Genomic DNA, 21,771 nt, shown 5'->3' with positions numbered 1-21,771 from the left:
TGTAAAAGGATCTATCTCGAGCGTGTGTTTGGTTTGTCCGTTATGGGCTACTGTAGAAAAATGGCAGACTCAATAGAAGAGGACCTGCTCCCTGTGTGTGTGTGTGTGTGTGTGTGTGTGTGTGTATATATATACATATGTGTATGTATGTATACTTTTGACATATTTAGCCAATGAATTCCTCTGACGCACTGAACCTTTAAACATAAACCATTGACAGTAATATTACTACAGAGTGTGTAAAAAACAGCTGTGTAATGACACCTGAGTTTTTTTGGAGCTTTATCCAGTGTGGGAAAAATAACCCTGATGATGTCACAGTGATGTCATCAGGGTTAGTTCATCTTGAGCTTAGAGACAACTCATTATGGCTCAAATGTCTACTGTGACTGTGTAGACAGGAGAAAAAGCAGGGATTTACCAGGAAGGAGTGTGTACAACAAACGTAGTTTCCAGTAAAATGTTGGGATAGTGTCTTGGTGCTTTAAAGGAAGATGATTTACTCCATTAATCCCCAATTTAGCAGATGAAGTCGACTAACGTTGCGTCGCAAATTATATTATACCTTTTTAAAATACAATTTCAATCCAATTTGTACTCTAGTTACGACTGATTGAAACATGTATTACACCAGTAAGTGGTGTGGTTTGTGGTTCATTGCTTCATTGAGGCCTGAAGTAGTAGAGGTGTGCACATCTTTCAAATTAGAGTCCCATCCTACATACGGTGTTGCCTGCTGTGGGAAGATGAAAGCAGTGTAGACATGAAAACGTTCACAGGAGGTTGAATATCTCGAGCATTTAAGATAAGAGGAAGTACAAAGTGAAGGTGTATCACGGATCCGGAAGGAATTACTGTTGTAATGAAGAATTCAGTAATCACAGTACCTTTGAAATAAGGCAAGTATGAAAGTGAACCAACCATTTATTGGCCCTGCGTGTTGTCAGCATTCCAGCAGTGACATGCTCTGTCAAGACAGAGTACCCATTCCCATAATCTAACCTCTAATTTTCACCAGCTGTAATAATGTCTCTCCAGATGCTGAGCTAAAAATACAAAGAGGAGGCTGGACGGCTAAACAAGCACGTCCACGTTTGTGATGAATCCCCAGGTGAACACAGTCGGTTTCCAAAGAGGAAATTGCTAAACTAAGACAACCATACAGTTAATTATTGACATTTCTGACTAACTTAGCAAACACATTAAGCCTGCCAACTATAGGAGGATTCAGGGGCTGTGGATGTCTTGTGCAAGACTTCAGGTTATAAACTACAACAGAGGAATATTTCAGTGTTTTTACAAGGTGGACTAGAGATTAGTATTGGATGGTGAGTATTTCCCAGCTGTCAGAAATGATCAATCGTCCAGTGTACAAAAGAAAAGAGAGTTATGCTGGGTTTACAGCCATTAAAGCTTTTTAATCATTCAACATGTGGACAACCTCAAAAAAACCACAGAAGCAAGAAGTACAGGCAATAAAGGTACCGTCATGTATTTATCTGTGAAACACGGGAAGAAGATGTAAACAGGAAATAGTTAAATATCCAAGAAAAAGTTGTGATACTGTCCAACAAACGTGGGTACCACTTTCTAATACGGCAAGTAGTTTGATTAAATGTTCAAGGTTCACTCACTAGTTTTTTTCAGAGCTCTCAATTGTATCTCACAGCCTTCCTTGGCATTAGAAGAAGTCTTTATACTGTAGTAAATAGCTTAATTAATGCCTAATAAATTAAATTGTTGGGTAATGCTGCAGAGATCAGTTATGAGTTATTAATGAGAGTGTTTGCCGAGCTTTCAGCTGCATATCATGGTCTTCATAACATTAAAGTCCGTACTGTAAATTGTAGTGAATAGCTTAATTAATGGTTAATAAATGAAACCGGTAATTAAAGATCAGTCAGAAGTTATTAGTGAGAACATTTGCCGAGCTTTCAGCTGCATATCGTGGTCTTCCTCGGCGGAAGGCTGTAAAAGTGTGGTGGAAATACCTTAATTAATAGCTTAATTAATGGTTTATAAGCCATTTAGATAGAAGCTTTTTCTGGACCTTTCAACTGCATCTCATGGTCTTCTTCAGTGGAAGGCTAGTGGAGAACACTCTAAGAGCTTTTTGTCAAACTTAATAAAGCATCTACAAACTGTAATTAATTGCTTAATTTATGGTTAATCCCATATGTACTGTGTGATGTTAGTATACTAACTTATTTGTATTTTGTAGTTTAGTCATTAATTCATCGTGGCTTATTACAAAATAAGGACTAAACTCTCGCCTAATTAGAAACTGGTACCCAAAAGTTACTTTCAGGCTTCTTCCGTGGTTGTCCTCAGTCTAACATGGCTCATGAAAGAATTGTTTTGCACTTCATTATTAAACTATACCATAACAAAAAGAGATCACTGTCCCAAAATTACAACCAGTACTAAAAATCAACAAGAAGACATCAGAGTTCATAACAAATATACAATATCTATCACCATAATATTGATTTTTTTTTTTTTCTTTTGGAGTGTAAATCGACAGCTTTGTACATGCAGCCCATCATTTGACTAATTCCCTTTCAAAGGACAGTGCCTCAGGCTTTAAAAGTGCAGCAGTGGGGGGTTCCCTTTAGACGACTGTGGCCTTATACAGGTCCGTCGTGCAGTCCTTGCCCTCCGGTGGGTTGCGGCCGTTATGGGGCATCTGGGCGTTCCTCATCTTGCTCTGGCACTGCCGCAGCTCGGCGACGTAGCCCTGGAAGCTCAGGCTGAGCTCAGAGTCCTCTCCCTGGGACGTTTCCAGTGGTGGTGTCCCCTCCTCTAGGTGCACCCCCTCCACATCCATCACCTCCTGAACCGTCTGTGCAGCGTCGGCTCTATCGGCGGGTGATTTGGTGTTGGAGGAGCTCGGGTCTGTGCTTCCTTCTGTGCATGAGAGAGAAAAAGACACGTGGGAGATTTAAAGCACAATTATGTCACCTTCGACCTTCAAATAATGACAGCTTCACTACCATTTGGGTGCTGCACTGACTTGTAATCAGGTGAAAACCCCTCACCCTGCACTCCTGTTGTTGCACTCATGTAACTTTGAGCTCCGGGTTGAGAGTCACACACTACAAACTATTTGACTGATTCACAGTTTTGGTTAAACTGGGTCATATTTTATGAAGAACTCCAAGCGACGCTTGTAAGGGAGCCTTGAACCCGCCAGGAGGCGCTGGTTTTCAGGGTTAGACATACTAAGCAACTTCTGTTTTGGTCTCCACCAACTTCTGAGAAAAATATCTGGCTTTTATTTTTTTAGCTGCTAGATGCTTCATCATGTTCACCAGCTAGTCGTCTAATCCTGTGCGGTCGGTGCCGCTAGGCATTTGGCCCAAGAAGCTAGCAACTGCCTGTTCTTGCTGGAAAAATAAGGTTGATTATGAGTGGTAAAACCAAAACAATGAGCTAAAAAAAAATGCTGGAACTGGAAAACACAGCATAGACTGTGAAGCTGCAGTAATTTAATGCATCATTTACATAAAAAAATTATAACTGCAGCTTTAAATAAGCAGAATACAACAACGACTTTCCCTTCATTGCCTCATGTAGACCTGCACTGGCTTCACTTTATACTGCATGATGGCCAGATGCTTGACTTGACTCTAAAAGGCTTCAGATGATCTAAGAAATAGAAACCTCTGCACCCATCTGTTGGGTTCACGTACATTTTAATTCGACACACCGCTCAGATGAACACATCAATTTCAGTTGTTTGTATAATCTGACAGTTGTAAAATTGTGTTGGACGGCTGCTGTCAAGACAAAAGTCGATGACATAACAGCTTCGGCTCAAACTTGCTTAACTTCGCTGCCAAATCTTGGGAGAGAGCCGAATGGAATCGGACCATTATAAAATATATGAATTAACTTCATCATTGTCAGATGTTATATGTTGCAACACTACCACTTGTATTCTATTTCAAACAATTCACTGCTTCATTAGCTCATCAGACATATGATGAGTGACATGGTGGGCTACAAACCAAAGTTTGCGACGGCTGGTAAACTCCCCACTTGTCATGTGAACCCTGTGGCCCCACAGACTCTAAACACAGAGGCCAGAGTGACTCAAACATTGCACTTCAACACATTGACTCTCTTAACTCCGCTGACTGTGATTCACCGCTGTTCGTGTACAGATGTAAACACAGCCTGTGAGCTCCAACAGCTGACCTTACACAGACCTCTCAGCAACACGACTACAGTACAGTCTGAACCACCGAGGTGAACACAAAACAACTTCGAGGACTTCTCAGCTGCTGCCAAGCTCTTGTGTGAAGTTGAAGTACGAGATGCTGACTTGTGTTTGACAATTAAGACATGAAATTAATTCAAATTAAATTTAACCAACCATCCATCTACTCCACTCTCTATACTAGTGGTTCCCAACTTAGGGATGAGTTAATATGGATCTTAAAAGTCATGAGATGATTAGCAATTTAGGAAAAAATCCATATCGTCTAAAAGTAATTTCTATTTGTCTTTTTCTTATAAAATACTGGATATTTTTTACCTCCACGGGTCATAAAATGTGTTTAAAAGACAGTAAACGTGAAGATAAAAGACATTATGTGCAAAACTGATGAAAATATTTAACTTTGCACAAGAGATTGTGAGTTAACATCTTTATTAAACGGCCAAAAGTAGGACTGCATTTTCATTAGGGATTAATCTGCCAGTCATTTTCTTGATCTATTCAATAAATCAGGTCATAACATTTCAGAAAATAGAAGCAGAACTGGAAATAAACCGAAGCTCCCGAAAACAAAAGGCAACATCTTCATGTCTTGTCTTGTCTGACATTAAAAATGACTTATTAGTATCAAAAACTAAGCCAGAAAGTTCGGGAAGCACCGCTCTATGCTCTGTACTTATTACTTTTACAGAGTTGCAGTCTATCCCAGCATGCATTGCCTAAAAGGCAGGGAAACACCCTTGACTTGTTGCCAGTCTGTCACAGGGCAATGCAGGATGTTGATAGTGAGGGCAGACGGTTCAATTGTAACCAAAAAAGCCCCAAAATACTAAATATGTCACAGTGTATCAGTGTTTTCAGCAAGTCATAATTCAGCCATGCTCGCTGTCTCCTGCTGTGACGTGTAAAAAAAATGTCTTGACACAGCCGTTTAACATGGCCCTGCCTCCTGCGGTGAGCCTTGCCCACAGCCGTGGCAGCAGCCGGGAGCTGAGCAGACCTGCCAGACTGGAACGGACCCAGCTACAGTCCTCACTGAGAGGCTGACTGCCAAAAGATCTGCGACGCGTCCTCCTCTGACCGCCAGATGGATGATAAGGCTGGCCCGGGGTCAGCAAGCTGCCAGCTTTGAGAGCTGACACAGGCATGAGGAGGAAGAGGAAGAAAGTGAAGCAGGCCTGAAGGCAAATTGAACCATATGGTCCCTCAGGTGTGTGCTGCTGAGTCATTACATTACAAAGCACTTTTTGAAGATAGCCTGGTCATTAGATAAATATCCCATTTACTCCCAGGAATCCTTTAATCCACTCCATATGGACCTGAATTAAAACCTTAAAGCGACTGATCTCTGACCCTGACTGCAGAGAGGAAAAGTAAACTTAATACTTTCTAGAATTATTCCCAGTTTTGCTTATGAAGCTTAATTTCTGAGCTCCACTCATTAAGAATGGAGTTACACTGTGTGATATCACCCCCTAGTGGATGTCTCAATCCCTACAGAGCCCAAACGCCTGCCAGACAGGAAGAAGTGATTAGAGCCATAATTAAGAAATGATTGTTGGAACACAGAGAAGCAGCTCTCGCTTGTGAATACAGACCAAAGCCCCTCTGGTTTTGATTTTAACAATCTAACAAGGGGCTTATTTACACATTATATTCCACATAAACACGGTAAACTACCCCAAAAAAAGCCAGAAACACCCTTGGTACTATACTTTACTTGCCATAAAGTCACTGTTTTAGATGCTTTAGGTGGTAGTGATGTCAGGGCGTAGTGCAGGAGGAAAAGCAATATCAGTGTGCCCCCGCAAAAGCCTTCATTATCATGTTGTGTCTTTACAGTAGAAATCAGTTCCCATATCTTTTTTATCCTCATATCTTCGTGTAAGCAGCTGGACTCCATCCTCCATCCTGGCAACAATGCGTCTGTGTTTAGAATCAAACTCGACTGTGTTGATCCACCTCAGCAGCAATTATAGATCTGTTCTCTTGGAAACAGCAGGGGGCGTCAGTTTAACGGTTAATACACAAAGTGGAGGGGGACATCTGCAATCAGACAGACTGGCAGAGTAAAAAGAGGATAATTGCTACTGAACCGATGGTTAACTCGTTTGGACTGATGAACTCCGGCTTGTTTGGTGGGTGTATGTCTCTAAAACACGTTATTATTAAAAACCCCGTGAGCACGACTTTCCAAACCAGATTCAACTTCATAAAGTTTCTTAAAAAAAGGAGGAGGCGTGTTAACTTCCATGTATTGCAGGTCCCTCACGGATTCCCGCGGTGGCGAGCTGCATCAAAAAAAAAAAAAATGGGTACATCGAATCATAGCTACGTTTCTATTTTAGCTCCTGTGAGGAAGAGAGAGAGGCAGAGAGAGAGAGAGATGAAAACCAGTAGTGACAGTTTCTATCTGTAGCTCAGTCAACTCGTGGATAAGGTTACCATGGCGCCCGGTGGTGGGAAGAATCAGGCTGATGCACTTAGCAACCAGAAAAGAGGAGCGAGTCTGCGGAGGAGCTGAAAGGCTTTGATTCCTCCTCATCATCTTGTGTACATATCACCTTACATTAAAGCCCCCGCTATTAATACAAGGCAGTGAGGTCGGGGTGAAGTGCCTTGACGTGCAAGATACTCATCGTTTGGTTTTGTTGCTGGAAAACATGTTGAGCGTTCTCTCTCTGTGTGTGGAGTTCAAAGAAGGCTCCCCGGGTTTTTCTTTGAAGCCAAGAATCCAAGCGCGTCGTCTACCTGAACACGGCTTTTGACCTCACACAACAACTCAACAAAATCTACTGTAGAAAACACCGTCACCAATCAATTCACCACTTCTCAAGAGACAAACACAGTGCAGGAGTGATGACAAGTAAAGATGGGGAAATGGGAAATGAAATCAGCATCAGCAGGAGGTGATAACGATCTGTACGAAATCCACACAGAAAAGTTTGACAAAAGCTTGTCACAAAGCCACACACGACAAAGCGGTGACCCCCCACCCGTCAAGAGACGAAACACCAAGAAGGTAGACCAAGCAACGTTTCAACAAGACCGCACCGGAGCAGAAAACACACAGCACAGCGGAGCAGCGACACCCCCGTGAAACAAGCGCGACACAGAAAAAGTACAGAAAGGAGTGGGGAGCTTGATGGAGATGAGGAGGAGGAGGAAGACAAAAATGAGACAGAGCTAAGGGAGGCGGAGGTTGAAAGGAGGCGAGAAAACTGAGCTCAACAAACGTGTAAAAAGACAGACGAGAGTGATTTCCAATTCTAACATTTATTAGATCTACTCAATCACAGGTACAGAGTTTATTGGCAGTGATTATCTACAACAGGCACGTAGAGAGGGAGTGAATGACCCAGATAAAGAATGACAGGCAATTCAACAATGTCACCAGCGCTAAGGAGCACTTGTCCTCCACGGTGACTAATTATTTTCACCATTGCTCAAATTGCTACAGCGGGAGCTGATAGCGTAAATGACTCACTGGTTTTACAGAGTTGTGTAAGACAAAAAAATAAAAAAATAAAAAAAAGCTCTCTGACATTGACATTGTTGAATTGCTCTTAACTAAAAAAGGTGGTGGGATGGAGAGGGATACAGCATTTGTTTTGTGATGACCGCAGATCCAATCGCTGCAGAATTAATGTCATGGGTCTGGTTTTGCTACGAGGTTTTCTAATTGTACATGATGAACCCGCGATGCCAGGAAACAGCTGCTAACCTCATCGCTTTCAATTGTTCTGAATTCTAATCTCCAGCACAACATTCACTGACTACAGTACTGTCAGATATTGATCATCAATCCGTATGCAGTATGCACATGTTATTGATATTCAGAAGCTCTGCTATCGGTTACACCAGCATTCTCATGCACCCCAAAAAACTACAAAATAAAACTGAATATTTTTGCTGGATTAAAAAACGAAACACCAAGTCATAACCCAACAATCTGTGGCATCCAAGTAAATGTTACTCACTGAACAAAATATACACATCCACTATTTACACTTACATGCTTTGCTAAGTTTAATATAAAAAAACAAAATCAGTTGGCAAACTGAGAAAGAGTCAGTATCAATTTGTCATTTAAAGTGCATCAGAGTCAGTGTAGAGGGAGTTTTATATCTATGAAGGTGATCGGGTTTAGACCACCGGGGGGAGGGAGGGAGGGAGGGCACACATGCACATACGACACACACGCAAACACACGGAGCACTGGGTTGTTTACACTGTAGAAATACCTGAACTGGACTTTCCCTCTCCACCTGCGTTGGAGCAGGGTGGCGGCGGAGTGAAGTTGGCTTCGGGCAGGCTGCTCGCGAAGGATGACTTGGAGGGTGGTGACGGAGGCAGCAGGGTGCTGTTCGGGCTGCTGATGTCGCCCTCCCCCACGAGGGTCAGGTCCGCGTGGGCGTCCTCCTCCACGGTGCGGAGGCTTGGACGGGAATCTGAGGGCCGGGAGATTGGGGACAAGTGGGTGCCAAAAGTCGGGTGGCGAGGAGGGGGCAACAAGCACCGCCTGGTCCCGGAGTGTCCATTGGCACTGGAGCTGAGGGAGGAGTCCAGGCTCTCTGAGCGAAGGCTAGAGGTGAGGGCCCCCCGTGAGGAGACGCCGTTCTCCCGGGTTTGTTTCAGCGAGTCAGGTGTGGAACATGCCAGGTCGGGCGGAGTTAGGCGCAGGAAGTCGGGAAGCACCAGGTCGTCTTTGTTCAGGAGTCCACGCTGGTCGTTGGCTCGGGTGCTCTGTGCCCGGCTTAGCAGCTCAAAGAATTCTGCAAAAAACAAATCAAACGAGCTCTTTCACTTAAACTTTCCAAACAGGTGAGCGCCTGGAAGAAAAAAAAAGGATTAGCCGGGTTTAACATGCAGCACAGCAGCCTCGTACCTGGCAGAGAAAATAACCCTCCAAAGATAGCAGTTAGTCCCGAGGCGAAGCAAAGCTAAGAAATCCACCAACAACAAAAAAAGAGAGAGAGAGAGAGAGAGAAAGAAGGAAAAGGGGGATTTACCTTCAGCTTCATCTATATTAATCTTTTTCTGTTTTCTCTTTTCCCCTGGGAGTGCTGAGTCGGGTCCACCTGGCCTCACAGAAAAGTCCTTTGGTGTTGACCTCCCATCTCCCTGCAGATGCAACAATAACAATGCACTCTGTTAGGAGATGGAGGGATGGGGGAGAGGAGGAGGGGAGGGGAAGTCGTATGGTATTGGGTGGGGGGACGTGGGGGGGGAGTCTAAGCATGAGCTGCCAAGCACCGTACTGAGCAGGGTGTCCAGATTTACGGAGGACCTGCGTGTGAGTGAGCCCGGTCCATCTGTTGGCTCTGTGTCTTTATGCTGACCTTGCTAGTATCTAGACCGAGTGCTGGTGCTGTCTGCCTACATGCGGTGCGATAAATCAAGCACGGAGAAACACGAGCAAGTGAGTCAGCAACAGGCAGTGTTAGGGCAGAGAATACCAAAAAAAAAATAAATCAAGAGATACACACCACTTTAAAGCTTCATAGCTGGTAAAAGTTAATAAAGATTAACGGTAACAAATTAAACCAAACGTTGCAGAAGCAGCGCAGCAATAGAAAAAGGCACAAAACACACGTGGACTTTTAAGCGGCGTGACGCGTGGGATAGAAGATGTCGTGAGTACTCACCGTGGCAGAGAAACTCCTGGTCGGAGGGTGGCCTTTTAGGGAGGAAGACTTGGATTTGTCTGTTTGAGAAGGAGAGATAGCACATGAAAAATTCATCAGGTTGGAGAAATTTATGAGGGGAGAGAAGAGTGAGACAAGAGGGTAGGTGAGGACACGAGAGACGTGCTGCGACACTTGAATATGTTAATCAGCGGAATAACAGAGGTGGACGTGATTTACAAGTGGCAGTTAAAATTTCTGCAAACTGGTGTAAGGACACATTAGTTTGCAGGTTCAGATCCAAAGATAGGTTCTTATTATTTGTCATTTTGTTAGATTTATTGGCGTTACCTTTGCCTGAAGCTGGGTCCGCCCGCTCCAACACAACTCGCAGGCCATCCAAACTCGATATGGGGGCACCCAGGTCCAAAGGTTTGGTTTCTCCGCTCTAAAAAACAAAACAAAGCATAATTTCATGTTAGCATCGACACCTGTCGTGCAGGAGGCTCGATGTGTTTGTTTTTGTCTGTTTGAGTTCACAAGCCTCGGCTTAATTCATAAACCATCTCTCAGCTTTGGTACTGTATAATACGGTTATAATGCCTGGAAACCCACAGGACTAAAATAAATCATCTGGCAGGGGTTTAGGGGAGGAGTAAGGAGTCGGCATGTTTGAGGAGTGTCGTCATTCTTAATTATAGCCTTGGTGCTCCATCTTCGGAGGCTGGGCTGAGTCAGAGCGCTAACCACCGTGTAGAGATGGAAAAGGATGCGGTCGCTTCCCTCCCCTGACCATGATACTCCACCCTGTGACAGTGTCACACACACTGTACAGTGCGTGCGCTCCGAGGACACACAGGAGCTTCAAACAGCTTAAGGTATTGTAGCAACCCAGCGGGGGGACGACTTACTATTTTGGCCACAAGATCGCTGAGGTGGAGGCCGTATTTGGCCACCACGGGACGCAGGACCTCAGTGACTGGTTTGGTAGGTTTGGCTTTCAGTCCCACGGAGCGGTTAATGGGTACCAGGTCCAATCTAAGAGCAGAGAGCACGTGAATGTCTAACATTCAGAAAATGTGATATTCAGAGAAAAATTCATGCATTTTTATGATCAATTATTCGTACCTAAACAAAGTCCGCTTCTCCAGTCTCAAGTCTCGTGAGCTGAGGGTCATGCAGTCTTGGTCCAACACTAAAGGCTGTGAGAGGAAAAAAACACATTAGCAACACATAACAAACACGACACACTGTGGCATCTTCATAGAGTCGCCTAAAGACGCATTCTTCACTCTAATCTCTTCAATTCACTTTGGTCGGATTCATCTTTTTTCATTTAAGCTCCAACAATGAGTCCTCGCAACGTAACGCATGTTTGCTGCGTGCGGTCATGGTGTATTTACCAAAGCCTGATTTATAATAAACAGAGGCTTGAGACGAGTCGTTCGAGAGGCGCTCGCGGCACTGCTCTGCTTCCTCGTGTATTAGCAGCAGATGTTCTTAGCGTTTTGTCAGTGATTTGTTGGCGGCGTCCGCCTCCCCCCCCCTCACCTTCTCCCCTCCCACCAGGAAGAGGTCAGCGGCAGCGATGTTGACGCTGATGCCGTGGCAGAGGTCTTGGAGGACTTCCCTTATGGAGGCGCCGGGACGGAGAGTGATGGAAGAGCAGGAACCGTCTGGAAGCATCACGCTGCAGTGTTTGGAGGAGCGTTCCCATACTCCGACTGAGTGGCGATTGTCAGACTATGGACATGATCCAAAAAAAAATTGAAGGCTTCATTCAACAAGGAGGATGTAGTTGAGTATACATCAGTTCAGCTGTAGCTGTGGCTACACTTTCCATCCACAAACAAAAAATGAGTGGGCTGACAAGTAAAAAAATAAAATAATAAACAACTCTAGCCTATTATGATAGCTTCACCAGACACTGGACTCTGTGTTGCCATGGTGATCTGTCCAGAGGAATCTTACCTCAATCTTGCCAGCAGAACAGGAAGTGGCCATCTCCAGACTGGTACCGGACGACAAGGAGCCCTGGGACTCCCTCCGCCCATTACTGCCCCAGTAGTCTGCACAAAAAGAGCACAGACGATGACGACTTCAGGCATTTGCACGCCACTCACATCAAATGACACGAAGGCAGCGTCGAGCTATAACGTGACTAATAACAACGTTTTTTTTTTATGGCTGTAGTTTTATTGCCACAAAATCTTGGCAGGAAAAAAGGTGTGTCATCGAGCGAGGTATCTGCGAGTAAACAGCAGGCGTTTCGTTAGATTTAAGGGCAGCCACAGTGAGTGAGAGCTTCGATAACTATGCCTGATTTTTGACTGAATGTTTTTATATCAGAGGATATGTACAAACAAGACACTTAGGAATGATCCTTACTCGTGTAGAAATCTGCAACCTTTAAAATCACCATATAAACCTCCTTTTGATATCCACCTTTAAAATACTGCCTGGCAGTGTGTCAGAATGTCAGAGTTGCAACAAGTATGTTTTTGCCACTCTACCAGTTTTGTGTGTGTGTAATTCTTTGATCACTGCAGGGCAGCTGTGTTTCTACATGCCTCCCCCACATGTATCTCATGGCAACTCTGGAGCTGGCAGTAATTTGATGTCTTGTTCGAGGACACACCAACACTTTGAAACTTTCTGTACTGCAAAAGTGGTAAAACTGAAGGCGTTCGTTCATTAATTTCTCACCGAGGTTAATGTCTCCGATTTCCTTCTTCTTTGGGCCCTTCCCAAAGCTCCTGTTGCGAGACCACGAGAAGAACATGCCACGTTTCTTGTCTGCGCTCTCGTCTCTGCTGTCTTCGTTCAGTGACCTCCCCGACCGCTGCTTTCTGACCTCCTGTTTGTTGGAAAAAAGCAAAACATTTAGTGTTTCCACACAAGGCTGGTGAGCAATGTCAACAATGTCATGCTTCTATTAAAAAAATGTCTGCGGCGGCGGCACCTTTTTGGGAGTGGAAAGGGTGGAGCGGTCAGAGCTGGCGCTGTGTTTCGAGGGCGCTGGACTGCATGGAATCTGGTAGGGGTCCGGCAAAGGTCGGCCATCCACCTCAGCACGCATACACTCTTGGTAAAGGGGGGACTTGAGGAATCGAGAGTAACTGTCAAACTTCATCAGGTTGAAGATCTGTGGGGGAAAAAAAGTGTTTGTGAGGAAAGTCCCGGTAGAAGAAGGAGTTAGTAAAAGTGATGGAGAGGAGGAGATACACAAAGAGACATGTAGGGTTAAAAAAAAGGGAGCGAGGGAGAGAAAATGAAACACAGACAGAAACAAGGGGGAAGAAACTCCTAGTGTTAACATATGGTTACAGCTTATGTTATGACAGGTGTCTCAACAGTTAACATTTTATCACGTGCAGGCTGAAAATATACAGATCTCTGACTGCGTGTCTATGCGTCTGTGTGTACAGCGTGCGCCCGATTTTCTGTGGGTGTGTGCCAGTTTGTGTGTATCACTCTGGTAAAGGCTCAGAGCCCTTTCGTAAACAAACCCAGATGGTCACTGAAAAAAAACCCAATATGCTTGCACAGAGTGACTGAAGGCTAGATGAGAGCCCCCCCCATTGTACACAGAATCCCTCCTGCTAATAAAAGTGTCAGAGAGCGCGTCTCGCGTGTTGACATGAAACATCTGAATCAATTAAATAGTAGAAAGTGGAAAGAGCTCGCTGCTGCTGCTGTTGACGTTTGTACCTGTAGCTGCTGCGTCTTGAACATGTCAGGCCGCGGGGAGGTGAGGACGTCATCCGCCAGCTGGGCTTGGCTGTCGATGTTGACCGGCATGGTGGCCTTGCTGGACAGGAAGCTGTTGTAGATCTCTCCGGCCCTCTGTGACAGCTGCAGAAAAAAAGAGGTTTGATGATGTAGATTTTCATGAAGTGCAGAAAATTATGTCTTCGTATTGACTTTATATACTTAATATATATTTACACAGACATCAATATGTCATTTAATATGTTCACATATTGTTAAAAGTATTTTACTGTGTTTTAAAGTAGTGGTTCCTGAAACCTGGAGGCCGGGACTCATAAAGGGGTCTTAAAATAAACTTAAGGCATCGGATTAACTGGAAATAAAACCAAAAACGATGTTCACGAAACATTTTTTTTTCTTTTTCTAATGAAACAGTGGATTTCACCCCTTAAAAACTCTTTCTGAGAACGGAGAAATCACTTTGTTATTTGTAACCACAGCTCCAAATGTCATTAAATCGTTTTTTAGCAATGAGATTTACGGTGGGAATCAGGAGATTAAGCTTCTGGAACAACCTGAAGACTAGCTGAAAACCTACAAAGACTGTTTCCACAGACTTCTTCGACAGTCCGGAAGGAGCATAAACAGACAACATGCGACTGGAGTTCTGAAAGTAGACGACCACATAAATCCTGTTGTTTATATGCGGTGAAATTTACATTGGAGAGGCCAAAAAAGGAGGGAAATGTATGTAAAAATGAGTTTTTTATTGAAGATCCTGTGAAGCCTACTGGGGGCAGTGAGTGACCTTTGTCAAAACAAAGGTAACTTCGGGCAACGCTGTTTATTTACCACTGTGTGACACACAAGTGACGTCCTAAGACATCAAGCGTGTTTTAAACTGGCAGCTGACTGCATCTGAAGACTTGAGAATTTCACACACTCTATGATTTTATCTGCCCACCTTTCTCTCCACTTCTAATTCACAGAGGACCACTCTTTACAATACCGCCACACAAAAGCTCTGAGTGTGTTTTTAGCTTCACACTGTGACTTACCTGCTTTTTATCAGTTGCAGGGACCTGACTGAAGTATTCGCAGGCCTGCCAGAACAAGATATTCTCCTCACTGAATTCTTTCTTGAGAAATTCCTGTGAGGACACACAGCAGCAGAAAGAGGAAAAAAATGATCACCATTAACTCTCTGATGCTGCTGTTGCTGTTGTTGTTGTAGACCAGTAGAGAAGACACAAGAAATGACTGGGTGCAATGTTGTGAACAGGACTGGTGTATGTGTAGGCGCAGTATAGCGTAGGCGAGCGCAGCTCTGATCAGCGTTGAGGGAAGGTGAGGAGCGAGGTGGTTGTGGGACGCCAGAACTTAATGTTTGAGCCTCCTGAAGGTGTTGTGGGCTAATTTCAAAGACGCATCTTTTATGTGGGAGGTATGGTATCATAAATGAGATGCGTGTACTCACTAAGGTTGGACACTGAGGATTGATTTTGAACTTGAACCTTGAAAACAGTTGGTCTAACATGACAAAGCATTTACGGCAGCGTTGTAGAGGGATGAAAAAATACAATACAGGGAATATTTTTGGTTCACTAAGGAACCAAATTAATAAGCAGAATCGATAAAATCACAACTGCACCGCACACGCACTTTGTTTTACTCCACTACGCTTCACATCAGTTGTTTGTAACGGCGCTTTTGTTAAAGTTTGGCTCCGGGATTCAAATCGGTTTCAGAGATTCTTACCGAGAAGTAGCGCACACCCACTGGATCCTGGAGGAGATGCTCAAAGCATGCGGCCCAGCTGGCCACGCGCTGCTCTGGGACCCCGCGATGGCTGCCTGCTCCTGTAAGGCTGCCATTACTGTTCAGGCTGCTCTGGCTGCAGCATCCCTGCAACTGGACTCCACTATAGTCTGTAAGACAGGAGGGAAATGCAAAGGTTAGAGGGCTCTGATGTTAAAGGGTAATTCCAGCCAGAGGGAGAGTTAGAGCTATTTTCATGTGTGCCCTCTTAACCTTTGAAATATTTCTGTAGATTTTAGTATTGTTGTGTGTTTTTCTTCCTTCTGACATTTCTGAGACAAACTGTGTGCTGTAATTTAATCCACGGAGGACAGCTTTTTATAAATACGGGTTTCCTCTATGAAACATAATTTGTAATGGTACGCATCTTCAAAATGCCCCACAAAAGTAGGCATGTCTATGATTTTATATGTCAAAAGAAAGAGGAAGAAACCAGGCGAGAACTTTTTTTTTTTTACTTTTTTGCGCTGGATTTATTTTCTAGTCCTAATCAAGAACATGTAAAACTCACTATAATTTTTACAAATATTACAGAGACTTTGGCATTTGGGGAGAAGGAAGATAAATAATTTCTTAGCAATTTAATAAAAGTCTCGATCCTGTTGGAGTTAAAGGGGAAGGGGCTTGTTCATCTAAGCCAAAAGGTGCCCTTAAACTGCACCAAACAGTATTAAAAAACAGAAAATGGATTAGACTATAAGGTAAATGTCAAAGGAAAGCTTGTGGCTCTAATATTCACCAGTTAGAGGTGTAACAAAGGATACAGCAAGTGTCCTTTGTTACAAGTCAAAGTTCAAAACATGTTTTGAGAGGGAGCGAACGGCTAACTGAGAAAGAGCAGATGTCACTCAGTTGGTAGGAGAGGAGCAAAGAGAGGGCGACAAGCAGAGGGACCAAAAATAAAAGAAAGGAGACATGGCTGATTAAAGCGACACAAAGAGGGAGAGTGGGTGAGGATCCGTGAACTAAAATGGGGGCCTGGACCTGCACAGTACCTGCTATCATGGCAGCAGATGGCCACTTTAGTGCTGTGGGCCGACCAGGCAGAGAGCACACAGTGAAAACAACAAAACAAAAAAGGGTCTCGATGGGATTTGTCACAGATTCGTACGCGTTGTCATTCTGTGGAGAGCCAACTGGTTGGCATGGGCAACTGATATTAACATAATGTTTAAAAAAAGAAACCATAGCGAGATCAGGTGAGGTGCAGCATATCTTCATGTTGCAGATATGCCTGCACAAGAAGCAGGGTGGATTTACAAATAGGTGTAGTTTGACCGTGGCGTTGTGAAATAAAAGCACTGTAAATAGGACATGACGTCACTAACAGCATTACAGTGAGGGCTTTCAGATTATGACTACAGTGGCCTTTACATGACCTTTTAAAACCTCCAGTATATCCTAATTTCTAAGCATTAAAATAGTACTGGCTTTATGTCAAATATGACAATCCGAGCAATTGTACAATAACACAAAATGACAGTTTCTCTGTGACACGGAGAGTCGCCGTATAAATTTGATGGTTTAATGTATTAGGGCTGAGGTTTTAGGATCTGTGTTTACCACATTGTGTGCCGCTCGGTTAATGAGATGGCTTTAGAAAGCAAACAGCCTCGCACGCCTGATCCACATCCACAGTGAAAGGAGCTTCCCCCACCGCAACCTCGGTCAGCCTGTTAGCAAATGTTATTAAAACTGCTATGAAAGTTGGGGAACCGACAGCACACACTAGCCTCGACTATAAACTAGAAGCATGCGGCCTATAGTGAACACATCATCCTCACTAACTTTTTATTAGAACATTTCATCAAGCAGCTACAAAGTGTCAAGTACAGAGCCGGAAATGAGAATTAAATTGGCTTAAGGTCAAACTCTTTTTTTTTTTTAAAGTTTGAAGTATTCACTCTGTGTTTCATATCAAACTAGAAGATTAGAAAATAGTCTTTTTTAAAGTAGTAATAAAGGAATGGTACTCACCACCATCTGAGGAAGCAGCAGACTGAAAGAGAACAAAGAGAGACATGAGTGAGAGGCTGCCCTCATGACCTCCTGCGCCGAGACAAGAGACTGAAGCTGATAGCAGTGTTTCTTCAGGCATCCCAGCAGTTGCTCTGAGGTGTGTGTGTGTCTCTGTGGTTTGTATTGTAAATGTGTGTGTGTCTGTGCTACTGGGAAAAAAAGGGTTGGATCTTGGGTCTTTATACAAGGCCATTAATGTGTAAGTGGGTGGACCCCCTAGACTCTCCCACCACAGCTGTTCACACCTCCACAACAAGGAGCGATGATCCTCACAGCCCTGAATGTTTGCATTCCTGCTGAATGCACTCACAAAGATCAGAGCTCATCAGGTCAGGGCTACTTGAGTGGCCATCACCGGCTGTAATGCTCTTCTATTCACTTGCTAATTTCAGGAATGAGTGCTTTATGCACGTGTAGACGTCCCTGAATGAAAGGCAAACAGCACAAGAACTCCTGGTGGGCATGGAAATTTCATTAGACAACTTTCCATAATTGGGTGTAATTATAGCTAGAGAATAAAGCTAAATTAAACACCACATGTGACCGATCTTATGAGGGATCAATGAATATTTACTCGGGATGATCACTGCCTCAGCGCTGGGCTTCTGTGAAACCTAGATAATTTTGATTAGGCTAATAAAGAGAGAGAATTTAAAGCCAATTCTGCGAGGCTGTTATCGCAAATATATTTAAATGCAGGGGAGGATATGAGAGGCGCATCTTCGGGTTTGGTCCAAGAACACTCGAAGAATCGGTGCGTTGGAGGATTCATCTGAAAAAAGGGGAGACTATTTCCAGAAGAGTGTTTTCTGAGCTGCCACTTCAAAGTGTGAATATTCAAGGCTGATGATACGTCTAAACAAGGCTCTTATTGCCAGGCAAGCAGCACGTACAGTGTGTGCTTTAGTTGAATTGCATAATAGTGCACCGTAGAGCCACACTATTACAGAGCGAAGAAAATTCCCCCCCCAAAAAATGATGCACCCCGATGAAGCTATTCCTGAAAATGAAACATTCATTTCCTGTCTGATTTTATTCATAGCATCCCTTCAAAATTGGTTGTGAGTTGTCATTTTATTAATAGTTTTTCGAAGCGGAGACATGTTGCGGACGAGGCCGATCTTTTTTAATTTTTCTTGATGCTACTGGTCGTCTGAAGGCAAGAGGATGTGACCGCGGTCATGTGCGCTGACGTGACGCTTCGTTCCATTTTGGGAGTGCCCACATGTAAAAGCTCTATCAGACACAGACCACTAAACCACTAATTGTCTGTCACGGCCTCTTTTACAACTCTGCTGCTGCCCTGTCCAACCCCATATAGTCAACACCCAAAAGCCAGCCCCTCTGTGGTGGTTAACATGCATACAGTAATCATGGGTGAGTAGGACGAGGACCAAACGTGAAGCCGTAACAGAAGAAAGAGAGAGAAAAAGAGAGAACACCCACTCCATCTGTCTGTCCTTTTTTTGCTCTAAAAACAGCTAAACCTCAAACCTTAAATATATACAGTGTTGTGACTGTGGTTCACTTTAAAGTACAAGACAGACATCACACAATGTGACGTCAACTATGGTTTTGGACAAACAAAAGGTCTTCAGGTTTTAGAAATTGACTCGTATGTTCACTACTATCCATAATTTGGGAGTTAATTCTGCCTTTTCAAAGCTATATATGGTCAGGTTTCACTTTGAAAGTGACATATCCACTTCTTGTAAGAGCGTAACTTCCACTTAATCACAGATACGAGTAGGAGGATTACAATTAATACACAACTAATGCCTGTATCCTGACCACGAGAATTATGTTGATGACAAACACGTCATACATTTGCGTAAGAAGGATCTGAAGTGAATGCAAATGTTGCAAAATCCCCAAAACTAGTCCAACTATGACACATAATTTATCAGATTTTTTTTTAACGTTTATTTTTGCTGTCAACTCATTTGTTTGATAAAAAAAATAGATGCACTGTTTGCACTGTAAAAAGTGACAGAAAATTGTTGTGTTCTGTGCAAGCAGAAGTCCAAAACAAAAAGTTATCCACTGAGAAAAGTATCAAATTTTCACATTTGAGAGGCTGGAAACACAAATGTTTGGCTGTTTCCGTGACCTCTTAATAAAGTTTTTATTGGTTAATAATATGTAGATCAACTAATTAATAATTCAAGCACTTTTCTGTACACATCACACGTGTAGAAGTTGTCCAATATACAGCGTTGTGTGTGTGTGTGTGTGTTTGCATGAGGCTGCAGGGGTTAGACCACACACACCACTTGTGTGCTTTTCAATTTGTTATTGCTTCCTTGCCCTCAACTCCACTACAATGAGGCCAAAGTGACGACCACACCACCGTCACCTCTTGTCCACACACTCCCCTTCCTCTCTTGACACCTCTGCTGATGAGCTGGTCCACCATGGGTGGCTCTGCAGTGCTCACAGGTCCTCTTTGATCCTTTTATTTTTTAATATATAATAGCAGAGATCTTGTTTCCCAGCTGGAATCCATCTGAAGGATGTCCACGTTTTGTTTTTTTTCCAAACCAAAATGGACAAAAATCACAATTGAAGTACCCTGGGCTCCAAACGTAGAGCAGGATTTTGTTTTTTTCCAGTCGGAAAACGCTCTTCCAGCTTTACTGTGTGGCACAGCCCCCACGCCATACAGTCTGGCATCCCGAGACACCACATGCTGGTGGAACGTAGATGAACACACCGCGACAGATTTATGTGCATGATCTGACCACACTTTCAAAACTTTCATCGGTATTGAATCAGAAGTGAAAACCGCATTCACACAAACATTAATGCAACCCATTAACACCTCACACAGAGTGTATTTCACACCTTTTTAAAAGTGACTTCTTTCATCTTTTGGGCTTGTTTAGACGTGTTCCTTCCTACAAAAACAAGGTTGAGATGCAACCCTGTTCGACACAGTCTGATTAGGGCAAAAAAAAACCTTCTTCTAAACTTTTACACAAGTCAAGGCTGATTCAAGCGCCCCGCAAACAAACAATCGCGAGTCCCCCGCCGCTTCAAACAGCTGTTCTGAGTGGGAGAGAGAGGGAGAGAAAGAGACGAGCGACAAAGAGGGAGATTAATGAGAAAAACAGCTGACTGAACAAAAGGAATCTCCCGGCTTTCGCACAGAGGAGGAAGAGGAGGCTCGCTCGGCAAACCACAGTTTACTTACGGTGCCGAAGTTCCAGGTCCTCTTGAAAGAAAGTCTCTTTTTGAGACTCATTGTTCCCTAAAGTCTGCTCCACGAGCAAGCACACAGACAGATTGTGTGTGTGTGTGTGCGAACGCATACCTGAACATTCCCCACCCAAAAACTCTGCAAACCATGTCTGTACAAGTTGGAGAGAGGGAAGGAGAAGGAGGGAGGGAGGAAGAAATCTGACAAGGTACTGAGGTACTGGACAGAAAAAGAGAAGAGGAGGAGGAGGAGGAGGAGGTGGGTAAGAAGGAGGAAAGAAAGATTCCCTTACTCTGCAGCAGTTGCCACGGCAACCCGCCCGACAATACATACAGCCTCTGCCACAGTGGCATGAAGGAATCAGATGAATTAACCCCCCCCCCCCTCCTCCTCTCTCTCTTTTATTCCAAACGCACACTCGCCATGTCAAAACCACACTGGCCTTTCCCCCCTCTTTTGTTTCCAGTCGGGGCACTCTCTCTGAAGAAGAAATACCCAGTCAGTTTCAATTGAAACCAGATGAATTTTGCTTAATCAAAATAAAAGTTTTAGTAAGCCCACAAGTTGAACTCTGAGCTTCATTATCCGCCGTCACAGTGCTCCATGCTTAACACCCCCCCAACTGTAATAATTCTATCAAGTGGTGTTTTCTGCAAGCAATTTAGCTCATGTACCAGAAAAAGAAAATTGGTTTTCACTCTGGCATCGCTCCTCGTCTCCGCTGCTGCTGCACTGTGCCTCCACATTTCTGGCAAATCTCTACAATCAGCGACTGTTTTTGGACCCGGCTATTATTCTTAAAGCATAGGTGGCTCTTTTCTTTCTGAGTTTTTTTTTTCCCGTGGCAAACGAGCTAGCATTCTTTGGACTTAATTTCGCCGTAAATAATGGATGGGATACAGTGTTTATTAACAGCCTGGTTTTCATGGTAGATTTCTCCTGTTTAATTAAATTTCTACATGCTCTATCACTTTGGAAATTGGATGTTTGTCATACGCGCGCGGCTGTGCTGATGGTTCGGAGGGGGAAGGCCAATCACAGATGACATCTCAACCCCCCTCAGGAGGATCGTGTGTTCGTGTATGTAAAAAAAAAATAGAAGACGCATGGAGAGGGAATCAGTATGCCTCAAACACACTCAGGCAGTGAATTGTACAAATGTGGATAAATGACGA

General features: G+C 43.8%; 1 protein-coding gene across 4 annotated transcripts in view; it reads right to left on the bottom strand.

Annotated features, from left to right (window-relative positions):
* Positions 1–1,393: 1,393 nt before the first annotated feature.
* rgs12a (regulator of G protein signaling 12a) overlaps positions 1,394–21,771 on the bottom strand; it is a 35,110-nt gene continuing 14,732 nt past the window's right edge. For 3 of the 4 annotated variants that reach the window (XM_027287973.1, XM_010737233.3, XM_027287975.1), the window contains 15 exons: positions 17,356–17,377; positions 15,319–15,488; positions 14,619–14,711; positions 13,561–13,704; positions 12,812–12,994; positions 12,556–12,706; positions 11,821–11,918; positions 11,401–11,592; positions 10,978–11,051; positions 10,761–10,887; positions 10,201–10,297; positions 9,871–9,929; positions 9,235–9,346; positions 8,467–8,997; positions 1,394–2,907 (listed from right to left, as the gene is read on the bottom strand). In XM_027287973.1, the coding sequence (XP_027143774.1) occupies positions 2,612–2,907; positions 8,467–8,997; positions 9,235–9,346; positions 9,871–9,929; positions 10,201–10,297; positions 10,761–10,887; positions 10,978–11,051; positions 11,401–11,592; positions 11,821–11,918; positions 12,556–12,706; positions 12,812–12,994; positions 13,561–13,704; positions 14,619–14,711; positions 15,319–15,488; positions 17,356–17,377 (2,349 nt within the window). In that variant the 3' untranslated portion in view covers positions 1,394–2,611. Of the gene's footprint in view, positions 2,908–8,466; positions 8,998–9,234; positions 9,347–9,870; positions 9,930–10,200; positions 10,298–10,760; positions 10,888–10,977; positions 11,052–11,400; positions 11,593–11,820; positions 11,919–12,555; positions 12,707–12,811; positions 12,995–13,560; positions 13,705–14,618; positions 14,712–15,318; positions 15,489–17,355; positions 17,378–20,590; positions 20,780–21,771 lie in introns of those variants that run through there. The other variant, XM_027287974.1, reaches the window with a different exon arrangement.

Source organism: Larimichthys crocea, chromosome XIV, assembly GCF_000972845.2.
Source record: "Larimichthys crocea isolate SSNF chromosome XIV, L_crocea_2.0, whole genome shotgun sequence".
Taxonomy (NCBI): Eukaryota; Metazoa; Chordata; class Actinopteri; family Sciaenidae; genus Larimichthys; species Larimichthys crocea.
The sequence above is the reverse complement of the archived record's forward strand: the minus strand, read 5'-3'. Positions and strand labels throughout refer to the sequence as shown.